The 15957-nt window shown below is 41.5% G+C and overlaps 1 protein-coding gene across 1 annotated transcript in view; it reads left to right on the top strand.

Moving 5' to 3' along the window:
- The window catches only part of Med23 (mediator complex subunit 23), a 46503-nt gene that overhangs the window by 15033 nt on the left and 15513 nt on the right, over positions 1-15957 (top strand). The window contains exons 13-19 of the mRNA XM_037200382.1: positions 4512-4712; positions 8345-8488; positions 10303-10448; positions 10941-11186; positions 12656-12798; positions 14144-14318; positions 14731-14894. Coding sequence (XP_037056277.1) covers positions 4512-4712; positions 8345-8488; positions 10303-10448; positions 10941-11186; positions 12656-12798; positions 14144-14318; positions 14731-14894 — 1219 coding nt within the window. The remainder of the gene's footprint in view (positions 1-4511; positions 4713-8344; positions 8489-10302; positions 10449-10940; positions 11187-12655; positions 12799-14143; positions 14319-14730; positions 14895-15957) is intronic.

Below are 15957 nucleotides of genomic sequence, written 5' to 3'. Positions count from 1 at the left end.
GTACCTTTGAGATTTTAAGCAAAGTAGTGCTTCCAATTATTTTTGTTAACAATTTTTGAGCCCAGCATAATTAAAATAGAGCCACTTTTTGATTTTCAAAAGACGCTCTTGTCTAGGCTCAGTAAAGTAGCGTTGCTGTTTGCAATACCATAGTGAAGGTTGTACCAGTGCTTCCATTGATAAAGCCCGATTTTTACGGACATACGGCTTGGCCATAAAACTTGCTCAGTGTTGAAACTGCATGCCAAACTCATGCCAGTAGTAGTTCCTTCTTTATTACTTTCAGTTGGTTTTTTCTTCTAAAAATTTACCAAGTTTCCTTGTTTGGAAGAGCCTTATACATGTGAAACTGAAACTCCTTGACCACTAAAGTACCTGACAGTCACCTCCTGTAATCTGTCACATTAACATTTTAAATACCAAGTCATTAACTCCAATCCACTTTCACCTGCGCTAGAGGTAAGTATTAGCTAACTTTGCAAGAATGCTTCACACTTTGTCTTAAAACTAATTTTTCAGTGAAAGTTAAGTCATACTTGACTCAATTTTTTTATAATACGGTGACTAAATGTCATTCAAGCTGCAAATAGATCCCCCAGATATCTTCAGCTATCTGTGGCTTCCCCACCTCCTTTGGGGAAAGGAGGCAGCTAGCCTCCAAATAGAAATTGACAAAATAATTCCAAGAAGAGTATTTACAATCTGATCATTTTAATAAAAAGTTTCAACCTATAAAAAGTTTATGACTAAGACTTAAATCCATAAAAAATGAAGTTTATAATGGAAATGCTGACAGAACATTATTAGTTTTGGTCCCACCGAAGTGTAAACATTGTCAAAAATTCACGAATCATCAGTAATTGTTGTCATAGGCAGCTCTGTAGTGAGAGGGTTTACAGATGCAAGATAATATGCCAAAGGGCCGCCTTGGTATATTATTTTACATATGAAAAGTAGGGTATAAAAGAACATGCAGACTAAATCCACATGAATAAAAAGGATCAAATCATCTAACTGCATCTTTTATCATTACAGAACTATATACTCTGTGCTGTACTTTCTTGTTCTTTCTCTAACAGTGCAACAATTAAAGCTTGAAGACTTTAGGGCCTGTCCATATTGCATTTTCCAGTAGGAATTGGGCTATGGTTAATCCTAAAATTGGTCACAGACAGGTCATAAATAGCCCAGTTCCACAGCCACAGCAAGGTAGAATGTTGAGCTCAAACACAGTGGAAAAAGAAATGTTGTGTTCTGTGTTTACAGCAGAGTTTCTATCTTATTTCTTACAATTAAAAGCATCACAAATCACTTACACTTCTTAAGCTTTTGTATGCTGTGTATAGGCTCTGGCTACCATCTCTCTGAAATGCCTCTGGAAGCTATTTACTAACATAGGGATCTGGTTCTGATTGGCAGCCTCCTTGGTTAAAGTAGGGGATTAATAGACAAGAGAGATTTACTCCTCCCAGCTTGCTCTGAATAGACAGTATTAAAATTGATATAAATTTCTATTAACTTGAGCCCTTAGAAGTAAAGTTTCTGAAATTTTTAATGCAAAGGGGAGTTGTTATATAAAAAGTGTCATCTGCCTCTCAGTAGTGAGTATGAGTGAATGATGAAAAGCAGTACCATTTACCAGTTTTCCTAGTGGTGGGAAGGAAGCAGGGCAGGCTAGGGTTGAGGGTTAAAATGGGGTCTAGTACAGTTTGAACTATTATGTAGAAAATTAATTTTAAAATACCAAATTCGGATGTTCTCATTGTTAAAAACAGGTTTAAAATAAATATGCATGTAGATACACTATAAACTAAAAGCTCAACATTTATGCCACTCTAGTGATTTATAAATTAAATTGTTAAAGCTTTGAAGTATTCACTTAGTCCACTTTATGAGACAATCTGAAGTATGATGAAACTTTTGGTTTGAATGTACCTATTTTATAGTAATTGAAAACTAAAGCAAACTAATTGTGGTGTCACACCTCTAATCCCAGTGCTCAGGAGGCTGAGGCAGGAAGATTGACTCAGGTTTGAGTTTGGTCTGGGCTTTATAGTAAGTACCAGGTCAGCTAGAGCTGTATAGCAAAACTTGGTTTTAAAACACACACACACACACACACACACACACACACACACACACACACACACACACACACCAAAAAAAAAAAAAAAAATCAAAGCAGAAAACTAAAGCCTGGATGGATGGATGGATGGATGGATGGATGGATGGATGGATGGATGGATGGGATGGATGGTTGGATGGATGGTGGATGGGTGGATGGTGGATGGATGGGTGGATGGGTGGATGGATAGGATAGATAGATAGATAGATAGATAGATAGGTAGATAGATAGATAGCTTAGGTACCTTAGGCTGACCTGGAACCCTCTGATACAATGGGCTGCCTTTACAACATCCACGTAGCCCTGCCCTGGTGTCAGCCGGTCTGCTCTGCCTCCTGAGTACTAGCCTGTCACAAAAGTTACTGAAAAGTAGAAGGACAGGTCATTTTACATCTCAGGCCTTTCTTCCTTTGTTACTGCCAAATTGGTCAATAAAGCAATGTGCTTAATCCACCTTTATGTTTGGTTTTAAGGAAAGTACCTGACTTTATCCAAAAAATTAATCGAATACATAGTTTGCTACCGTCAGATGCCAAGGTCTAAGGTAGCAGAGCGATCCCTGGTGTATTCGATTCTTACTGAAAAGCTGGGGTGTGGACAGGCGTGGCGTAGGCTGAAGGATACTAGCTTTAACAGAATTTCCAGTCGCCTTTAGTTTGTCCCAATTCTAGAATTTTTGGCATTCCTCTTTAAACCACTAACCAAGTGACCATCACAACATGGCCGAAAACTTGTAGGTAAACATCCACTCTTTAAAAAAACAAATAGCTAATACAAGAAAGGGGAGCTCCAAAGTGGCTCAGGTGCTGAACGGTAGTTTCATTTAGTTTGTTCCTTTTTCCTGAAGTAGACTGATGGAAGACCTCCACAGATGGAGGAATAGTTGAAAAATTGGCTAGTCTCCAAAATAGAAGCAAATTCTCATCACTAGTAAAAAAAAAAAAAAATTCCTACTGGAAATCCTGGCTTTCCTTCTTTTCCCAAATTTTTCTGACTCTTGTATACTTCGAATGACCTCGTTCTAAACTTGTGTTGTCTGGCACATCTCCTAGGTTGTCGGTGGTTGGCAGAACTAGTGAATTTCAAGCCCTGTACACAGTAGTTGCATGCTGACTTGAGAACTAGTCTGTAGTGTTGTCTGTTGCACTTTGCTCTGCTTCATACTGATAAGTACATTTGGAGGAGGAGTACTGGAGTCCCAACTGGTGGTGTTTCGATTGCTCTCTGTAAACCTGTAACGTGGTGGAACTGTGACCATGGCCTTGTGTTTCTGGAAAAACGTAATACGAACCGACCATTGACGCTTACTGTTCTGGGTAGATGTCTGCTTTATCTGCATGCATCGAGAAAGTGCAGCTGTGGTGGAGCTTTACCATGTGGAGCTGGCAAAGCATGCAAAGAGGGTGCAGTGGATTGTTCTGTTTCTCCAAACTTGTCCCCATTTTGCATTTTTCTATGAATTCAAGAAATCATATCCCTTTTTCATGGCAAAAGACATCGATAATTAAATCTAAAGTACAGGGGAAATCATCTACATTTTAGTAATTGTGTTCATTAGAAAGGCTTCCAACTGCCTGCTACTACATAATACAGCATTTAAAAAGAAAAAAATGAAGTTGCTTTTAAAATATGACTTAATTCTGGTAAAAGTACATTTTAAATCACTTTAAAAGCACAAATCTTTTTGCCTCTAGAAAGGGAAGTTGCATTTTCATTGTTAGTGTTTAAATCAACTCTTTTTCTTGTTTTAGATTTTAAAATGATCTAATTGAAAATTAAAGCTGCATTATGTTTGGCCTTCAAAGAAGGGAAGAGCAGAGGTTAACTCAGAGATCAGTTTCTTTTTGGTTATGGAAGAAGTTTCCATTTTAAAATCAGGATTATTGCTACACATTGAAGACCAGACATTGTGATAGCTGGTTTACATTTGTAAGTGATGGAACTGTGGACATGGAGCTGCCACTTTAAAACCCACAGGTTTACATATTGCTTCATTTGCTTTTTCTAAATATTTAATCTCTGGAAATTTAGGCCTTTCAGTTTTGAGTTAGATTGCAAAAATAATGGTATCTCCCTCTCATGTCCACTTTAACCTCTTGTCTTAACAAAGTAGTAAGTAACTGTGCTTTGATTGCTTATTGACAAATTGAAACAATTCTGTAGTCAAAATCAAAATTAATTGGAAGCGGGAGACATGGAAATGTTTTTCCTGAAACTCATCCTGTGGTAACATGACATGATGCAGCTTTAATAGACTAGATCTAGCCTTAACTTCAACTCCATCCCATGCTTCTCAGCCTCTTGTCACAATTAATGCCCATTGACTGGTGATGTCAGAACTAACCAGGAGGCTTTTGGAATACTGTGTTCAATCTCTGTCCTACAGCACAAGCAGCGCTGCCCTGTGCTGGAGGACCAGTTGGTGGACCTGGTGGTGTATGCCATGGAGAGGTCTGAGACCGAGGAGAAGTTTGACGATGGGGGAACAAGCCAGCTCCTGTGGCAGCATCTCTCCAGTCAGCTCATTTTCTTTGTGCTTTTCCAGTTTGCCAGTTTCCCACACATGGTCCTTTCTCTCCATCAGAAGGTATGTACCAAAGCGCACTTTGCTGAGAGCCACGCTGCCTGCTGATGATGGCCATGGCTTAGACTGCTTTGAGCACTGCCAGTATCCTGGGTTCAGAGGGCACAGAAGTCAGGGCCCTCATTTTGGTTTTGTTTAGCTTGCCCCCCCCCACTTTTTTTTAAAGGTGGGGTTTCACATGTTGCCTGACTGGTCTGGAACTCACTGTGTAGACCAGATTGCTCTGAAACCCACCTGCCTCTGGCTCCCAAGTGCTTTGATAAAGGCATGCTTTTCTGTGCCTGGTTTCTGTTTAGACCCTTGATGGTTTTTAACTTTTCAGTTTTCTTTCTAATTATAAAAACTGAATGAATTTGTCATTCATTCTACATAGTCACAATGCCAGGACCACATAATACAAAATGAAAAGACACTGCAGTACCACCAAGGAGTCCTACGATAGAGGGGAATATATATATATATAATATATATATGAGCAACTTTATTGTAGTAGTTGTTACCATGTGTCCTAATTAAGTGCCTGTTGCTGTGATAAAACACCATGACCAAAAGCAACTTGGGAAAGGAAGGATTTCTTTCATCTTACAGTTTATAGTCTACCACAAAGGGGGGAACTCAAGTCAGGAAACTGGAGCTAGAAACTGATGCACAGGCCATGGATGTATACAACTTGCAGGTTTGCTTCCCGTGGCTTTCTCAGCCTGTTTTCTTCCACAACTGAGGACCATTTGCCCAGGGTACTGCCTCCATATCTATCAATCATCCCAGAGTTAACTACAGGCATTTTATCAAATGATAGAGGCATTTTGTCAGTTGAAAGTCTCTCTTTCCAGATGACTCTGGCTTGTGTCAAATTGACAAAAAACAAAACAAAACCAAAAACCAAACAAACAAAAAAACCAGCCAGTATACCATGAAAGCATGTTTCCCTACAGAGTAAGTGAAAGTCCCTAAATGAAGATCTCAGAACTAGCTTTATCAGAGGTTTGGTTTTTCGAGACAGGGTTTCCCTGTGTAGCTTTGCGCCTTTCCTGGAACTCACTCTGTAGTCCAGGCTGGCCTCGGACTCACAGAGATTCACCTGCCTCTGCTTCCAAGTGCTGGGATTAAAGGTGTGCACCACCACTGCCCGGCTTATCAGAGAGATTTTTAAGCTAATACTTCAAAGATGAATAGTTTCCCAAGAGAAAAACATACAAAGTACTTTCCTACCCGTACTATTAGTTTTTGGAAAGAGGCAGTTACATGAAAACTGGAAAGAAACTATGTTCAGGATGATAGGAGGAGAGCAGGAAAGCAGACAGGCACAGGCAGCTTCCTGTGGGCACGGAGCTTAGGTTTTTTGGCAGCAGTGAAGAGTGACGTGACAGCATCATGTTGGAGAAAGGACTGCTGATGGCAGTAGGGAGTAAGTTTAGAGTACAGAGACAGGCAGAACCAAAACAGGGAGGGAACCAGTGCAGTGGGGGGGGGGGGGGGGTGTTGAAGTTCTGCACCAATGTGGAGGAAGAGCCAGAGCCTAGACAAGACGGGCTGAGGAGTGTAGAGCAGGGCACTGGCAGGGACCCGAGGCTTTAACAGGCAGCTAGCACTCATCGCTTGCTCCCTGCTTTCTACCCGGTCACGAGCAGGACAGGGCAGTGAGTTCAGGACGGGGAGACACATGGGAAAGTAAGTGGAGGACAAGTGGTTGTCGCTGTAAGATTTTAGGGGCATTGAGTGCAAATGAAGACACAGTACACCCATAACATCACTACAGCATGGATTCTTTTATACACAAGCACATGTACACACTGATTAAATTTCTCCTTTGATTCTATATATGCATATAGTACGTTCTGTTTCTTCTCCACCCCACCCTCTTGTATTGCCCTCCAGCTTGTGGTAAGCCAGAGTCAGTGCGGTGTGTGTTTGTGTGTGTCCTCTCATCTTCAGAGCTGGGTTTCATAAGGTGTGGCAGTGTGCAGGGAAGCTGGGGATTCCAGGACCCCTAACTTCACACGCTGGGGTATGCGTGGAGCACTGTGTGTGTGTCAGGTGTGGGCGGACCACGTCCTCTAGCTTCCCTGGTCTGGAAGATCATGCAGCAGTAGAATTGGTGTGTGTGTGTGGGGGGGGGGGTCATTCCTTTCTGTCTTTGTCAGCCAAGGTGTACTCAGGAGAAAGGAAAGTGAAGCCTAGCACACAGCAGACAGACAGACAGACAGCATAGCACACAGCAGACAGACAGCATAGCACACAGCGGACAGACAGACAGACAGACAAGCACACAGACAGACAGCATAGCACACAGCGGACAGACAGACAGACAGCATAGCACACAGTGTGCATACAGACAGACAGCATAGCACACAGTGTGCATACAGACAGACAGCATAGCACACAGACAGACAGCATAGCACACAGAGTACAGACAGACAGACAGACAGACAGCATAGCACCTAAGATGCACACAAACAGCATAGGAGGTCTTCTACCTTTCCTGGTTGCAGTGAGTACCCTGAGTACCACAGTTTTTCTCTGGAGACAGGAGGTGGGGATCTCTTGTCTGTCAGGGCCTCATAGCAGGAGTGTGCACATGGGTGGGGGGTCCATTGTTGGTGGGGCTGAGGAAGTGTGCAGCAGTGGAAGGTCCAGGGGCACAGGAGGAGGGTCCTGAGTCTTTACCTGTCTGTGTTAGGTACTGGGGGTGGGGGGCATACGCATCGGAACAGAGTATCTGCGGACCCTTCACCCGCATGCTCTGGGCGCTGGCTGGATGACGGAGGTGTGCACCAGGGCAGTGTGGTTATTCGCTAGAGATAGAGAATTCTAACAAGTTCAAATTCTTTGAGCTGCTGTACCCCTTTACACACCAGAAGTTTCTACTAGAATCTACTGTAAATGAGGAGACTTGTTTAACTAGCTCTTGAGGGATTGTAAGTTAAAAGTAATTTTGGTAAAGTATTTGTGTTTGGATAAGGTTTTTTTTTTAAATAAAAATTACATAATATTGATTTTTATTCTCATGTATACATGATCAACTTAATTATGTCCTAAAACTGATTTTTTTTTTAATGTGTGGTTTAAAGGTTGAGGAAGAAATACATATAATTTAGCAGGCTGAAATGAGACTAAGTGATTACTAAGCACAAAGTTAAGATGCTGACCTTCTGAGAACAGAAACCAGGTTGGACACCTTTGCACATCAGTGAGTGTGACTAGACTTTAGATAAGGAACTGAGAGGGAGGAAAGGCTTGTTTGACCTCGCAGTTTTTGAGGTTTCTTTCCGTGGTAGTTTAGCCAGGATGCTTTTGAGCAGTGGTGACACAGTGCCTCATGGTGCGGGGACAATTGACTGAAGACATGCATTTACCTCAGAACAGCCAGGAAGCAGAGAGAGGAAGGGCCACTGTCCAAACAGCCCTTCAGTGCTGTGCCCCCAGTGACACAGCTTCTTCCCATAGCCCGGCCCCTCAGCACTCCACAGCAGCTGCCAGCCAGCCTTCAGAGCACGTGTGCCTTTGGGGGTCACGTGAGATCTAGATCGTGACGCCAAGGTGCTCTGTTAAAAACAACCCGCAGCTTTCTACACCCACGTCTTCAGTAGCTGTGTGAACATTTGTACTTTAACGTTTGGGTTTTTTTTTTACAGTTAGCAGGGCGAGGACTGATTAAAGGCAGAGACCATCTGATGTGGGTTCTGCTCCAGTTCATCTCTGGAAGTATTCAGAAAAATGCACTTGCTGATTTTCTTCCTGTCATGAAGCTCTTTGACCTGCTGTATCCAGAAAAGGAAGTAAGTTTGACCGAGTACTTAACAGAGAGCTTAAGCTTATCCGATTTATGTGCATTTTGTAGAAGAGGACCAAATCACAGAGACTTTATTTCCCAGGCTGGGGCTCACTCTGATTGGTGGTCTGGGCAGTCTCTTAACATTTCTTTACTTGTCTGTAAAATAAAGAAACTTAACAAGGTTATTTCTAACATCTGTCCTAAATAACAATTGATATCCAGTGTAGAAAATTCTTCCTACACATTCTTAGTAACTGTATTGTTTTAAAATGCCATAATGTTCTTTTAATGTGTACACATCACTCAGTGGTCGGATAATAAGTGTGTGTTAGTACCTGGTTTTTGTTTGTCGGCTAGGTCTCAGGGTTCCCTAACCTAGTTTTCTGTTAAAGTGCTTGAGGAAGGCTTGATTTATTTTGATGGTTGTCATTTTCTAGAAGCACTTAATGGAAACATTTTAGACATAAAGTAGAATAAACAGAGCAGCAACATTCATGTACCTCTCTGGGGAAGCTGCTGTCTCGTTCTGCCTCTTTATCATTTTTGTTGTTGTTGTTAATGCTGGGTAATTTTAATTTTAAAGCAGATTCCAGCTATCTATATTGTTTTCAATATCCAGCATATTTTTGTTTTCTTTGTTTTTTGGTTTGTTTGTTTTTTTGAGATAGAGTCTCACTACATAACCTGGATCTTGCTGTGTTCTCCAGGCAGTTCTCAACTTCAGGATTCTCATATTTTCCTAGTGTTTCATTGTTTTCAAGATTTTATTTTATTTTTTTAATTATGCATTTCTGGGGCTAGGGGAGTTGTGTACATAAGAATGCAGGTAACTGCAGAAGTCCTAAGAAAGACTTCTTTATTCATATCAGATCCCCTGGAGCTGAATCTAGGTGCTTTTGAGCTGCTAGTATGGGTGCTGGGAACCCAACTTAACAGGTCCTCTTCGTGAGCAGTGAGCACCTAGTCTCTGAACCATCTCTTCTGTCCTCACCCCCTTTTGTAATCTTCAAGAAGATTACATTTTTGTCTTGGTCAGGGGATAGGGGCACACTGCAGGCCACAATTCACAGGTGGAAGTTTGGGACAGTCTGTTGGAATCAGTTCTCTTCTTCCACTGTGTGGACCCCGGGATCGGCTCAGGTCGGCAGGTCTGGTAGCAGGTGTCTGCTGACGGAGCCATCTTTTTGATGGTCGTCGTTGACACTGTGTGTTTGTTTGTCTTATTGTGAGCTAGTATCTCTGTACAGCTCAGTACGGAGACATGTAGTCAAACACTTGCTCTGCCTGCTCATCCATGTGAGTGCTGGGATTTCTGGATTTTGTGACTATGCTCATCTTTTTTATATCTTGGAAAATATTCTGTGCGGAGATTAAGAGATTGAGTGATGGGGTCCAAGTTTTTCCATAAAGAAGTAATCAGTGTTGGAGGAGTAAGTGTGTTTAACCTGACTGTACAATGTGTACATTTATGTGTTTTTATGTGTGTTAAAAATTAAAACATTTGCAAATTTTTTTGTTATGATTTGTGTATTTGTTTAATATTTCAAAATTAAACTTTAAACGATTTTTGTGTAGTAGTTCTGTGATAGGGAAAGCTTGGCTAAGCATCTTCTATTTTTTGTTGACTAGTAGAAACATGCCAACTAGACCATCTTTTTAAAAACCTTGCGCTGTAAGGTCTCCTTGTAATGTTGACTAGTCAAGAGCTATCGGGGCTAAGCTAGGTGGGAGCTTTGAAGAGTCACACTGTAAAGGACTTCTAAGATACATGTGACCACTTAGTTCTCTTTCATATGGAAGCTAATTGCTGTTTTCCAGTGTATTCCAGTTCCTGATATTAACAAGCCCCAGTCAACGCATGCCTTTGCAATGACTTGCATTTGGATTCATCTTAATAGGAAAGCTCAAAACGACAACTCCAAGCTCCAGATCCCAATACCCCATTCCCTGAAGCTTCACCATGAGTAAGTCGTTTGTTACTTAATTTCCTTTTTTTCACTAATAATGGCTTGGAGACCAGTACTGATTTCAGTATTTCATAGGAGCCTGTACCGTGCTCAGACCCATGCTTCATTTGGCTTTTATTTTATGAAATACCCATGATCAGTCTTTTCATAGTGAAACCAGTAATAAAGGTGTATGTTATATTGAAGCAAATAATAATTCTATTTTAATTTGTGAGTTATTTCTTCATCCTCTGAAACTTAGCCCAATATAGTGCATTATGCATAGTGTCTTGACAAGTATCCATTAATTGTTAGCGTAGGATGAAGTTTCATCTGCAGTATTACCCAAACTTTAATCTGCAGAATCACTCTGTATCTCACTAGAAACTGTAGTGTCTGTAAGAATAAAGATAGGATTAGTAACTGCATACGTTTGAAAAATTTAAAATGTAGATTAACTTCATGGATGTTATTTGTGTTTTTTTCTATTTAATAAATGTGGTATTTTAGGTTCCTACAGCAAAGTCTGAGAAATAAAAGTTTACAGATGAATGACTATAAGATTGCCCTGTTATGTAATGCATACTCCACAAATTCAGAGTGTTTTACACTACCTATGGGAGCACTAGTGGAAACTATCTATGGAAATGGAATTATGAGAGTACCTCTCCCTGGAACAAGCTGCCTGGCTTCAGCATCTATAACCCCCTTACCAATGAACCTCCTGGACTCGCTGACAGTTCATGCCAAGATGAGGTGTGTTCATTTTATTTAATTGGTTCCATATCTGGGAGTTGATAAAAATCTGGTATTAACTTTTTTTGTAATTGTAGATATATATGTACATATATGTGTCTTGTCAATGCATTTCAGAAGTAATTTCTTCATGAAAATGAGTGTTGTTAGCTACAGAAATTAGAGACTATACAGAGGAGCATGGAGCAGATAATGACCTTATCCTTTTCATAAGAGATGAGCATGGAAAAAATTTTTCCATTTATTTTCAATAAGTAAATTTGTGAACTTATTATATGTATTGTTCTAAAAAAAAAAAAATGTGCCGTCTGTCTTGTTTTTCCTACAATAAACACCTTTTCACATGATTTTTCCCCAAAACATTGAATTGCTACAACCAAGTTTCTTATGAGGCTATAAGCAGCCACTTTGTGTTGCTGGGCCAATATTGAGGTTTTGGTAGTGTCTTCATATCAAGGAGATGTTGATGGATGTTGCCTTTATAACAATTGTGCCATCTGTAGGTCATTTGCTTTCAATTTTTTCTTAAACAGTTTTCGGAACGGAGAGTTGCTGAGTCCTGGAATTTAAGATGTTAGGTTCTTACCTTATTAAGTTATACACAGGGACACTTGTAGAATTGTGGTTGTTCCTTGGAAACAAAGACAGAACAGAGGCAGAAAAGCTTCTGTTGGCACTGGAACTCAGGTACCCAGAGTCACCAGGCTGGGACTGTAGGGAAGCCTGGCCCAGCCTGCTGAGAAGCCAGTGTCAGTACGCACAGAAGCGGGGTGTGTGGGGTCGAGCAAGACAGCTCTGGGGTTCATTTGAGCTGGCAGTCTAGCTGACGTGGGTAGCAGAACGCTGTCCAATCTAGGGCTTCAGGGATTTATTATTATTATTATTATTGTTATTAAGAAAAACTAGACAATCCAGGAATTTCCATTCCCTCAATTTTTAAGTATTGTTGTAAACCTAAGACAACACTGTATAGGCCAAAGAAAGCATGTCTGTATGTGAGCTCTACAAAAGCCTTGCTTTTTTCTCTCCAATGGTAAACATTGTGACAGACCGTGTGTTACTTTACTTACTTATGTGACAAGTTTGAGCGAAGCCCTGATAGAACCGAGCACTTAGGCCTTAGCAGTAATTTTTAAATAGTTTTGTGATTCTCACGATGCTTAGTTACCTATTTGAGAGGAGAAACAGGCTAAAAGTCTTTTACGGACAGTTACTCTTTCCTGAGCAGAAGGGTCCCTGTGTGATTGAAATGACTGCACCCCAACCCTAAAGCACCATAGAAATCACAGTTCATTTTCAGTAGTTCAGGCCATCATTACCAAGTGTCCTACACAGCTTAAACATATTAAGTGAGCTGAGTCCATTAGAACCATTTCATTTCAGATTTATAAGTAAGTTGCCAGTGAATAGAATACCTCCTGTGTTTATATAGACACCATTTCTCATTTTGTTCTTTTTTTCCTCCTCAGCCTTATTCACAGCATTGCAACCAGAGTGATAAAACTTGCTCACGCAAAATCCAGTGTCGCATTAGCTCCAGCTCTGGTGGAAACTTACAGTCGTTTACTGGTCTATATGGAAATAGAGTCTTTGGGCATCAAAGGATTTATCAGTAAGACAAACTCACTGCTGTTTCTAATGATGAACACATCATTCATTCAAGGGGTACTCTTCCACGAGCTGAGGATGCAGCAGTAAGCGAGTCATTGGCTTGAGGCTAATCTGCTGAGGCGCAGGGGGCAGACAGAGAGTGAAGTAGGCAACAGGCGAGCTCCTTAGTGTCTGTCAGGACGGCAGCTTGTTCTCAAGTAGATGGCAGGCGATGGTAGCATGCTAGGTGCTGGGATGCACTGAGCAGGATGGGGTCCTCTTCTGCGCAGTGAATTCCTGGAGGCCACAGTGCTGGGCTGAGCTGAGTGCTGAGTCTGGCAGTGCGGAAGGAGAGTTTCATACACTGCAGAAGACAGTGTGAGTATTTGGCAATTCTAAGTAAGACGTACTTTCTAACTGGAAACACTGTGATTCATTTCACAGACAGTATGGTTTTTTTGTGTGTGTGTGTGTGTGTGTGTGTTTTGGGGTTTTTGTTTTGTTTTGTTTTTTTGAGACAGGGTTTCTCTGTGTGTTTTTGGTGCCTGTCCTGGATCTCGCCCAGTAGACCAGGTTGGCCTCGAACTCACAGAGATCTGCCTGGTTCTGCCTCCTGAGTGCTGAGATTAAAGGCGTGCGCCACCACTGCCCGGCAATAGTATGCATTTTGACCATAGTAACTCTTTTTTCCTCAGAAGGGAATCCAGCTTTCTTTGGATGGAAGAAAGAATGAACAAGGAAGGATGTTAGCTTTGTTGTTTGGTCTAGTTTTTGGCTTTTTGAGACAGTGTCTCCTACATAGGCCAGTCCAGGCTGGCCTCTCACTTTTCATGTAGGTGAGCCTGGCTCTGAACTCCTGATCCTTGCCTCTACCCCCCAAATGCTAGGATTGCAGGAATGTGCCACCGCACCTGACTGGTTTTTTGTTTGTTTGGTTTTTTTAATATTAAAAATTGAATCTGGCCAGGCGGTGGTGGCACACACCTTGAATCCTAGCACTTGGGAGGCAGAGGCAGGTGGATCTCTGGGTTCAAGGTCTGCCTGGTCTACACAGTGAGTGAGTTCTAGGACAGCCTGGGCTACAGAAGCCGGGGCTCTGTTTGAGGTGCACTAGTTGCAGTGGTGTCTGTCTGTAGCCTCAGCTGAGGAGGTTGAGGCAGGAGACTTGTCGAAGTCTAGAAGGGAAAGATAAATTCAGTGTGTATTTAGGCTCTGGATATTAACCCCTACGAGTAGAACTATGTGTGTACTTGTGTGTATTTGTTTTTATAGTCATGTCTCTGCATACATCCTGAGTGTGACAGTCTTCAACTATATCCAGCTATGTCTCTTTCCGTAACTGGTGCCTGGAATTCTTGTCCCTCTAGGTCAGCTCTTGCCTACTGTCTTCAAGTCCCACGCCTGGGGCATTCTGCACACACTTCTGGAGATGTTCAGCTACCGCATGCACCACATCCAGCCTCACTACAGAGTTCAGCTCCTCAGCCATCTCCACACGCTGGCTGCCGTTGCCCAGACCAACCAGAACCAACTCCATCTGTGGTGAGTGCTGCAGACTGCCCTTCCTTGGACTTAGTGTGCCTGTGGTTTGAAGTGGGAGACTTAATCCTTCACCTTTTTTTCTTATTTGCCATAAAATTAAAATTCTGTTTCTAAGACTCTATAGTTCTAGCACAGGAGTGGAATGCACGTTTTTAATAGAAACTGGATTTAAATGTCCTTTAAGTCGCGGTTAAAGTGTCATTTTAATTTGTCTAGGAGGGTTTTCATCTAGTATAAGCTATCTTTTGTCGAATGTGTAAAGAGGTCAGCGGCTTCTCATTGTAGGATTTAGCATCAAAGGGGGAGGTTTTTTTACTGTCAGAGGAAGGACATGTGTGAGCTTTGTGTTCGACGTTTTAATAACTGCAGTTGGCTCTCAGGGCATAAGTCTGAACTGTGCTTTCCTGCTCAGCGTCGAGAGCACTGCACTGAGGCTCATCACAGCGCTGGGGAGCTCGGAGGTCCAGCCGCAGTTCACGCGTTTCCTCAGCGACCCCAAAACGGTGCTGTCCGCAGAATCGGAAGAGCTGAATCGCGCCTTGATCCTGACCTTAGCCAGAGCAACCCATGTCACAGGTAGAGACCGCGCGAGCCCCGTGGGAGTGGGCACTCAGGAGGTGCCAGGCCTGCTGGCTCCGTGAGATCAGTTCCTAATGGAAGGAAGCTCATGGCGCCGCCATTCTAATGAATGGTTTTTTGTTTCATAACTGCTTTAAAAATAATTTGAAATGCTCAAAGATTTTCTTTTTACGGATTTCTATCTATATGTAAGGTCTATTAGTAATTAAAAATGGAGAGATTTTTTTAAAATTATAATTCATTTAAAAATAATGCAACATGTGACATTAATATAAGTAACATTTATGAAAAAAAGTATTTTTTAAATGAGAAGTGGTGCTCTTGTTTTGGTTTTTCATTGCCCTTCAGTACCTGGTGTAAAGGAAAAGGGGTCTTCTTCAGTCTGCTGCTGGTAGGATTTATTTGTCTTCTGCAGTGGTGGTGCTGCTTTGGTTAAAGTGAATTAAGAAAGCCCGGCCTCTGGCCAGCGTGAGATTGGGGGAAGGGACATCTCAGTAGGCTTTCCAGATAATCGTGTGGGTCATTTGTCTGGAGTTGGAGAGTTTCCTAACGATGAGGCGTAGTGTGATATCCCAGCCCTGTCAGTGGAATTTCTACTTCAGTACACCATGATCCACTGACCTATCTTATACATCGAATGCATTTTTAATGTATGTGTGCGGTATACCTTTATGAGTTGGTCATTTGGAAAATATTCCCTGATTTAAGTAGTTCTGGCAAATGTCACCACATCTCATTATAGTTTCATAAAACTGTATTTGTTGGTATCACTCTACATTTCATAAGAAAACCTTTACATCTTCAAAAACAATCACACTCATGGTGGAGATGAATTTTTCCAGTATCTAATTTTCACCTGAAACATCAACTATCATTCCTAAAAGATCCCATCACTCTTTTCACTTAAAGCAACAGGCTGACTGTTAATTTTCAAGAAAGTACCTGCTAAATGTTTATCTCTCTGTAATTACGGGCTTTCGTCAGATGCTCTTTTACTTCAAGTTGAAATTCCACTAAAAAAAAAAAAAAAAAAAAAACAGTTATTGTACCTCAGGACTCA

Source organism: Peromyscus leucopus, chromosome 8a, assembly GCF_004664715.2.
Source record: "Peromyscus leucopus breed LL Stock chromosome 8a, UCI_PerLeu_2.1, whole genome shotgun sequence".
Taxonomy (NCBI): Eukaryota; Metazoa; Chordata; class Mammalia; order Rodentia; family Cricetidae; genus Peromyscus; species Peromyscus leucopus.
This window is presented reverse-complemented; position numbering and strand designations above follow the sequence as displayed.